The following is a 9,457-nucleotide window of genomic DNA, read 5'->3' as shown; positions in this document are numbered from 1 at the left end:
ATGATGTGAACATCCATTTCTCCAGCTTCTGGTAAATTCTCCTCCTCTCTGCTCTACTTTTCCACTCCTCTTTCTGGCTGCCTTCACCACCCCCTGGATCTCCTCCTCCTTTCCTTTCTAAATGATCCACATTACACTAATGGTGTACAGTTACACTGACACAGCGGGCAGAGCCACTGCCTCATTCGAGCCCCATCACAGGCTCTGCTTCTCCATGTCCAGAACCCCGTCACCAAATCTCTGGGGAAGTTGAAGGCCCAGTAACTCCGTCTGAGTCCTCTGGAGGTGGCCAGCCCTGGGGTTAGAGGACTGTGTGAGTGGGTGGCAGGAAGTGAGAACGGGGACTTGTTGGGTTCTTGTTCCTTTGCTGGTTGTTGAGTTGTGTCCTGTGTTGTTCTGTCCAACATTGTGGGCATGTGATGCTGACCCCGGAATGTGTGGCTGACCCCAGTACATCCTTAAGACGTGTTGGTTTTTAACGCCAACAATGCATTTCAATGTGTTTCGATGCAGACGTGATAAATGAATGAATCGGGATCTGATTAGCTGCAGAGACCACCAAGACACGAGCACCACCACCTACAGGCTCCCCTTGAGCCACACACCAATGTGACTTGGAAATACATCGCCATTTCTTCACCGCCACTGGGTCTTCACCCTGGAACTCCCTCCTCAACAGTGCCGTGGGAGCACCTTCCCCAGGACTGCAGAGGGTTAAGAAAGTCTGGAATAATTTGCAGAGTTTGTAAGGTTGTGTTGGTAGCTAATGCAAATGATGCATTTCATTATGTGTTTTGAATAATAAATCAGAATTATTAGTGTTATGAGATGATACTAATTAAATAGCACAGATTGCGATAGGCGGAACGTCAGTAGATAGGGTCATAAAGCTTTTGGCACACTGGCCTTCTTATCATCAATGTACTGGGTACAGGAGTTGGGATGTTAAGTTGAAATTGTGTAAGACAAGAGTGAGTATTGTGTGCACTTTTGGAAAGGTATCAATAAGATTGAAAATTTACAAGAACGTTGCTGGGGCTTGAGGAGCTGAGTGTTAGGGAAACCAGGGTGCTTTCCTGGTGTGTATGACAGATAATCTCTTCCTGGGCTTCCAGCCGGTGTTACAACACACACCCATCCATGCCAGCTTCCGAGGTTCAGACACTCTAGCCTCCCAAAGTGCGGCCCCTTTAAAGATTTCGGACAGTCCCGCTAATTGGTAATCATGTTTTTCACGCCAAGATTTGAGCATTTAAGGAACACCTGAACTGCGGTTCGATGCCTAATTGTAAACCTGCTAGTGATACCATCTAGCATTTGTTTTGTGCTCAGATCCACTTTGATGCCGTAGCTCGAACCTTGCTTCAGATACCCCAGCATTTGGGTCCAAGCTATCCTCGTCAAGGATCCTCAGCACAGCCAGGTGCAGGTGTCGATTTTAACCAATGTTTCAATACCTTCATCGGGGAAGATGCCTAGGCAAGTCTTATCCGATGGTGTTCGCTCAGCTCCCAGGGACGGTCTATGGGGGTTGAGTACATATGCCATTGCACTAGACATGCATAAACAGAGTCCTTGATGAAAATGACACAGTTTGTCATTGAAATATCAGTTAAAATCAACACCTGGACTTGGCTGGAAGCCCAAGTAGAGGTTATTCCCTGGAGCGTAGGAGAACGAGGGGAGATTTGATAGAGGTGTTCACCATCAAGAGGGTATAGACAGGGTAAATGCAAGCAGGCTTTTTCCACTGAGGCTGGGTCAAGGGGTAAGGGTGAAAGGTGAAATGTTCATGGCGAACCTAAGGGGAACTTTTTCAGTCGGAGGATGGTGCGAGTGTGATATCAACTACCAGTGGAAGTGGTGTACGTGGACTTGATTTCAACATTTAGGAGAAATTTGGATAGATTCATGGATGGGGGGGCTTTGAAAGGGTGTGCAGGTCGATGGGATTCAGCAGATTAATAGTTTGGCACAGACTAGTCAGGCCTTTTTCTGTCCAATAGTATTCTACAACTGAGTCAAGAAGGAGAGTTCTTGGTGAGGGTGAACAAAGCCAGTCACTGTGGATCAGTCTGAATCTCCCTGTGCTTGGCAGCCCTCCCAACCCACTCCAAGTGTGTTGACATAATTTCCCTCTCACCTCGAGACCCCCGCCTGTTACCCAATGGTCAAAGGGGGAGGGGGCAATGTAATTCAGAAGCCAGCAGCTGCTCCCTGAACACATCAGGCACTTTGGTAGAGGGAATAAAAGTGTGCACTACTTTCTAAATGGGGAGAAAATTTAGAAATCAGAGGTGTAAAGGGATTTGGGAGCGCTTGTGCAGGATTCCCTAAAGAATAACTTGCAGGTTGAGTCGGTGCTGAGGAAGGCAAATGCCATGTTAGTGTTCGTTTCGAGAGGTCTAGAGTATAAAAGTAAGGATGTAATGCTGAGGCTTTATAAGGCATTGCTCAGACAGTATTGTGAGCAGTTTTAGGGCCCTTATTTAAGAAAGGATGTTGGAGAGGGACCAGAAGAGGTTCACAAGAATGATCCCATGAATGAAAGGGTTAACAAACGAGGAGCATTGGATGGCTCTGGGTCAGTACTCACTGGAGTCTAGAAGAATGCAGGGGGATCTCATTGAAACCTTTTGGATTTGATAAGGCCTACATAGAGAGGATGTGGGGGAGCCTAGGACCAGAGGGCACAGACTCAGCATAGAGGGATGTAAATTTAGAACAGAGATGAGGAAGAATTCCTTTAGCCAGCAGGTAGTGAATCTGTCGAATTCACAGCCACAGACAGCTGGGGAGGCGGCAGGAATGGGATTGAGAAGGACAATAGATCAGCTATGATGGAATGGTGGGGCCTAATGGTCTAATTCTGCTCCTATGTCTTATTTCTATGTTTGTTGCTGGGATTGGAAGTGGAACTGGAATCGGTTATTGACACACACTGTGATAAGATGAAAAACTTGTCTTACATACTGTTCATACAGGTAATTCCGCTCAGTGGAAAGGGTTTGGTGAATGGAATGTGAGGTCTCCTCCGAACCAAGTGATGCTGGGTCTCAGGGAATGCCATCTCTGGCCTCTTACACATCCCCAGATTTACCATCATCCTCGACCCACCCCTTCCTTTCTCCAATAGTTCCATGCTCCTCCAATTCTGGCCTCTTCCTATCATCCTGTCCTTGGGACTGTGCCTCAGTTGTACAGGTAATCGCACTCATTCCCCCGCCAAACATCTCCACCTTCATTCACCCCTACCACAATCCTCCAAAGTTACATTTAGAGAAACATCTATAACAATTAGGAGTAGGACATCCAGCCCTTTGAAACTACCCCACTATGGCTGACTGTCTATCACAATAACCATCAACACAGGAGATTCTGCAGATGTTGGAAATCCAGAGCAACACACACAAAATGCCAGAGGAACTCAGCAGGTCAGGCAGCATCTATGGAGAAGAATAAAGAGTTGCTGTGTCAGGCTGCGGCCCTTTGACGGGATTGGAAAAGGAAGGGAGAAGAAGTCAGAATAAGGCGGTGGGGGCAGGAGAATTGCGAGCTGGCAGTTGATAGGTGAGACCAGGTGAGGTGGGTCAGGGACAGGAGAATAAGTGAGAAGCTGAGAGAGGTAAAGGACTGAAGAAGGAATCTTATGGGAGAGAGTTTCCATATTATATGTCAGTGATAATAAATCAGGTTCTGATTGTGCTGGATGTATTTGTGACATTTACCAGGTGTGTTGTAGGCGAGAATCCCTACCACCCATCCCACAATCTCTGTGACTCACTACCGTCAGGAAGGAGGTACAGGAGCATCAGGACTGGGACTGTCAGACTGGGTAACAGCTTCTTCCCTCAGGCTGTGAGGCTAATGAATACCCTGTCACCACCGAGGTCTCGTCACTAGGACAGTGAGCTGTTTACTGTTTACCTGCGCTGTGCACTACATGCATTTTGAATTATATTTATTAACTTATTCATGGTAATATTTTGTTTTATGTGTTGTGTGTGATATACGTTTTGTGGGTGCACCATGGTCTGGAGGAACATTGTTTCGTGTGGTTGTATATATGTATAGTCAGATGACAGTACCCTTAAATTATATCACCACTGCCGTCAAGGTGCTAGGGGACACTTTTGGTTACCGTACTGAACGCGATGTTTCAGACTGAGGCCTGATGAAGGGTCTCAGCCCAAACATCCGCTGTCTATTCCCCTCCATAGACGCACCCTGACCTGCTGAGTTCCTCCAGCATTTTGTGTAACCATATTCCCACTCTCTCCCCTAACCCTCGACGCCTTGCATTTCTATAATCCCATCCTTAGATATATTTGCTCTTGCCTGCCGGTTAAGAACAGGCCCAACTCTCCGGGTGGGGCAGGAACTCAATGGGTCAAGGGGCATCTATGTGAGGGAAAGAGCTGTCAACCTTTCAGGGGTCCTTGGAACCCAAGCACCATTGAGCACATCTACAGAGCACAGTAGCAGTAAAGCAGCTTCCACCATCAAAGATGTCCACCATCCAGGCCATGCTGTCTACTCGCTGCCGCCATCAGGAAGGAGGAACCTACACCCTCGAGTTCAGGAACAGTTATCACTCCTCCGCCCATAGGCTCCAAAACCAACTTCACTCACACCGTCAGTGAAACCTCCGGACTCTCTTTCAAGGATTCTTCATCTTATGTCCTCAATATTTATTGTTTATTTATTTACCATTAAGTAGTTTGCTTTTTTAAAATTTCTGCATAATTTGTTGTCTTTTGTACACTGGTTGTTTGTCCATCCATCTTGCTTTGGTCTTTCATTCATCCCCTTGTGTTTCTCTCTATTTAGTGTGAATGCTCGCAAGAAAATGAAAGTCCGGGTTGTGTACGAACTTTAGTAATGAATTTACTTTGATTGGCTTTGATCTGATTTGATGTAGGTTTTCAGCCCAAAATGCCGGCAGTTCCTACAGCCCTTCTGCCACCATTCCCCCCCACAGACAGAGTTCGACCTGCTGAGTTTCTCTAGCAGAAGGTGTGTTGCTCCAGATTCCAGTGCCTCTAGCCTCTCACGTCCCCGATTCCCTCTTTCCCCAGTAATCTGTTGACTTCCATGGGCATGTCATATTGCCTGAAATGCCTCACCAGATTCCCAAAGCAGGTGCCCTATTCTGAGCTTCGAGGTGGGAGGAGATTAGGAGGCAGAGATGCAAAGCAAAAAATCCACAGCCTTCTTGTAAAAATACTGATGATTACTCAAAATTGGGAGTAAAATTCTGGTAAAATTGTTTTTCTGTCCCTTTCTCTATTCTTCTATTCTTCACTTCGGCCTCTTACCTCTCCTCAGATGCCTATCACCTCCTCGGGTCCCCTCCTCCCTCCCTTTCCTCTATGGTCCACTTTCTTTTCCTAACAGATTCCTTCTTCTCCTGGCCCTTACCTTTCCCACCCACCTAGCTTCATGTATCACCTCATAGTTTGTCCTCCTTCTCCTCCCCCAACCTTTTCATTCTGGCTACTTGCCCCTTCCTTTCCAGACCTGAAGAAGGGTCTCAGCCCGAAACATCAACTGTTTATTCATTTTCACAGATGCTGCCTGACTTGCTGAGTTCCTCCAGCATTTTATGTGTGTTGCTCTGGATTTCCAGCATCTGCAGAGTTTCTAGAGTTATAAAACAGTACAGCACAGCACAGACCCTTCAGTCCGCAATGTTGTGCTAATCTTTTAACCTACTCCAATATCAATCAAAACCTTCCCTTCTCCACAGGCCTCCCATTTTCCTATCATCCACGTGCCTACTTAAGCTTCTTAACGCTGACAAATGTGATGCTGACCTTGGAAGGTTAAATGTAAATAGAAAGTACATGACACTTAAGGACAAGACCCTTGACAGAGTTGATGAGCAGAGAGGTCTTGTGGTCCAAGTTCAGAGCTTCCTGAAAGTGGCTGCACAGGTTGATAGGGTGGTTAAGAAGGTATATGACTTGCTCGCCTTATATTAATTGATTCATTGCGTTCAAACGTCGAAAAGTTATGCTGCAGTTTTACAAAACTCTAGTTAGGCCACATCGGGAGTACAGGTATTGCATATCATTCTGGTCATCCCATTATAGGAATGGGAGACCAGGTCTTTGGAGAGGGGTGCAGGAGAGGTTTACCAGGATGCTGCCTGGATTAGGGGGCAGGTGCTGTCATGAGAGGCTGGTAAACTTGGGTTGTTTTCTCTGAGGCAGTGGAGGCTGAAGGGAGATCTGATAGAGGTTTATAAGATTACGAGAGGCGTAGACAGAGAGTATCTTTTCCCAGGGGTGAAATGTCTGATACCAGAGGGCATGCATTCAAGGTGAGGGGGGTTAATTTCGAAGTAGATGTGAGGGGCAAGTTTTTTTTACACAGAGATTGGTAGGCACCAGGAATGCACTGCCTGGGTGGTGATAGAGACAGGTACATTGATTTTTAATAGCCAGGCACATGAATGTGAGGGAAATGAAAGGATATGGATATTGTGTAGGCAGGGGCAATTTGTTTGGTTGGCTTGGCACAACATTGTGGGCTGAAGGGCCTCTCCCTGTGCTATACTGTTCTATGTTTAAAAGCCCCTAATGTATCTGTCTCTACTAGCACCATACACCTCCCCTCACCCTTTCTCGTCAACTTCCGATGAACTCGATTTCTGTTTTCACTATCGAGCTAAACCATTGCTTCACAGATGCTGCTCGATCAGCCAAATATTTCCAGCATGGTTTTCAGATGGTGAGGAGTAAAGTATTGAGAGAAACTGATGCTTCCAATATTTGGGGGGGGGTTTGGGACAAGGGGGCTGGATAGGAGGCAATTTAGGTCACACACCACCAGGTTCAGGAACAGATATTACCCTTTAACCATTCAGCTGCTGAACCAGAGTGAATAACTTCACTCACCCCATCAGGGAACTGATTCCATAATCTATGGACTCATTTTCAAGGTCTCTACAACTCATGTTCTCAGTGTTATTTATTTATTTACTTATTTATTATTATTATTATTAGGTTTCTTTTTTATTTGCAGAGTTTGTCTTCTTTTGCACATTAGTTGTTCGTCAGCATTTGTGTGTGGTTTTTCATTGATTCTATTGCGTTTCTTTGTTCTACTGTGAATGCCTGGGGGAGAATGAATCTCAGGGTAGTATTTGGTGACATACACATATTTTATAATAAATTTACTTTGAATTTTGTTACAGAGGATGACAGGAGCTAGGAGCTCTCTTCCCCAAATTGACTCTGTTGTTAATTCTGAATCTGAGATTAGGGGAGTTTCTGATTGTGTGTACTGACCTGTCATGATACTACACTAGAGGGGTAGAATAGCAGAGGCCAGTTCCTGGGAAGAGATTTGGAGGGGTGGTTAGGGGGCAGACTTAGAAGGTAAACAGATAGTTGTTGGGGAGGGTCCAGTGGAGGTTTACAAGATTGTTTCCGGGAATGAATGGGTTAAGGTATGAGAAGTGCTTGATAGCTCTACAGCCTGTTCTCAGTGGAGTTCGGAAGAATAGGGGTGGGGGATCTAATTGACACCTATCGAATATTGAAAGGCCTAGATACAGGGGATCTGGAGAGGATGTTTTCTATAGTGGGGGAGTCTAGGACCAGGGGCAGAGCCTCAGAATAGAGGTACTGTATGTCAATTTAGAACAAAGATGAGGAGTAATTTCTTTAGCCAGAAGGTAGTGAATCTGTGGCATTAATTGCTGCAAATGGCTGGTGAATCTGCGGAATTCATTGCTGGAGATGGGTGTAGAGGCCAGGCCATTACATATATTTAGACATTGATAGGTTTTGAATGGTCAGGGCATTGAAGGTTACAGGGAGAAGGCTTGAAAATGGTGTTGAGAGGGATAATAGATCAGCCATGATGAAATGGCAGAGCAGACTCGATAGGCCGAATTGCCTAATTTTGCTGCTATGTCTAATGGTCCCATGTTGCGTTCCACATTTTGTACCAGGAAGACATGATGTTAACACACATTAACCCCTTCCACGTCAGCACCTAAACACACTGAGGTAGAGATTCGCAGGTAGGCACATGGATGATGGAACAACGGAAGGCTATGTGGGAGGGAAAGGTGAAATTGATTGTGGGGCAGGGTTAAAGGGTCGGCACAATATTGTGGGGTGAAGGGCCTGTACTGCACTGTACTGTTCTGTATTCTATAATGCAGGATGTTATTGAAATAAAAACACCAAATTTATAGAGTGTGCTGATATCTCAGAGGTTGGTATAGCCCGGGAAGGAAAATCAGAAATTCTCTCAAGGAAATCAGAAATTCTCCAAGTTGATGGAGCTAGTGTGTCCTGTAACTGTTGATACTACAGTCTGACCCTCCTGAGTTTTTTTTGTCTGTTAGTTCTCTGAAAACTTGACAGGTCTACCTCTGGCCTTGACTATTGGACGCTTGGTTCCCCCTGTAGATACTGTGGCCAGAGTGACCAGCCTCTTCCCTTTATCCTACTCTCCTCCACTCTCCCTTCATGTCCACACCTCCATCGGCACCATCCGCTCCTTGGTGCTGAGCGGCGGGAGCAAGTTCGCCTCAGACAGGAAGTAGAAGGGGAACTGGACGAGGAAGCCATGGATCTTCTTTAGCTCTTCCACAGCTTTGGCCGGGTCCTCGACCTCCAGACCCTGCTTAGCGTTGAAAGCCACTAGGTCACTGTTGTTCTTCACGTGATCGGAGGGAAGGCATCTGAAAATCTGAAGGAAGACAAAATGCTTAGTAGGTTTAGAGTCACAGAGCCATAGAACACTATAGCACAGAAACAGACCCTTTGGCCCATCTAGCCCATGCCAAACTATTTACACTGCCTAGTTCCATCGACCATATCCCTCCATACCCCTCCCATCTATGTACCTATCCAAACTTCCCTTAACTTTTCTAATCAAACCTGCATCCTTCACTTGTGCTGGGAGCTCAGTTCACACCCTCACCATCCCCTGAGTGATGAAGTCCCTTCTCACCTTTCACCCTTAACCATGAGCTCTACTCTCACCCAACCTCAGTGGAAACCCTGCTTGCACTTACCCTATCTATACCCCTCATCATTCTGTACATCTCTATCAAATCTCCCCTCATTCTCCTGCACTCCAGGGAATAAAGTCCAAACCTATTCAACCCCTCCGTATAACTCAGGTCCTCACATCCTGGCATCATCCTTGTAAATTTTCTCTGCACTCTTTCAATCTTATTTACATCGTTCCTGTAGGAAGGTGACCAGAAATACACACAATACTCCAAATTAGCCCTCACCAAATCTTATATAATTGTAACATAACTTGTGCTCAGTACATTGATTTATAACCATATAACAATCACAGCATGGAAACAGGCCATCTCGGCCCTCCTAGTCCGTGCCGCTCTTAATCTCACCTAGTCCCACCTACCCGCACTCAGCCCATAACCCTCCACTCCTTTCCTGTCCATGTACCTATCCAATTTTAC

General features: G+C 46.0%; 1 protein-coding gene across 4 annotated transcripts in view; it reads right to left on the bottom strand.

The window, feature by feature from the left end:
* Window positions 1–4,676: 4,676 nt before the first annotated feature.
* Window positions 4,677–9,457, bottom strand: part of LOC140725789 (phospholipase D1-like) — a 228,636-nt gene continuing 223,855 nt past the window's right edge. For all 4 annotated transcript variants that reach the window (XM_073041705.1, XM_073041706.1, XM_073041704.1 and 1 more), the window contains one exon: window positions 4,677–8,712. In XM_073041705.1, the coding sequence (XP_072897806.1) occupies window positions 8,488–8,712 (225 nt within the window). In that variant the 3' untranslated portion in view covers window positions 4,677–8,487. The remainder of the gene's footprint in view (window positions 8,713–9,457) is intronic.

Source organism: Hemitrygon akajei, chromosome 3 (genome assembly GCF_048418815.1).
Source record: "Hemitrygon akajei chromosome 3, sHemAka1.3, whole genome shotgun sequence".
In the NCBI taxonomy this organism is placed as follows: Eukaryota; Metazoa; Chordata; class Chondrichthyes; order Myliobatiformes; family Dasyatidae; genus Hemitrygon; species Hemitrygon akajei.
Note: the sequence above shows the minus strand (reverse complement) of the source record. Positions and strands in the feature narration are given on the sequence as shown.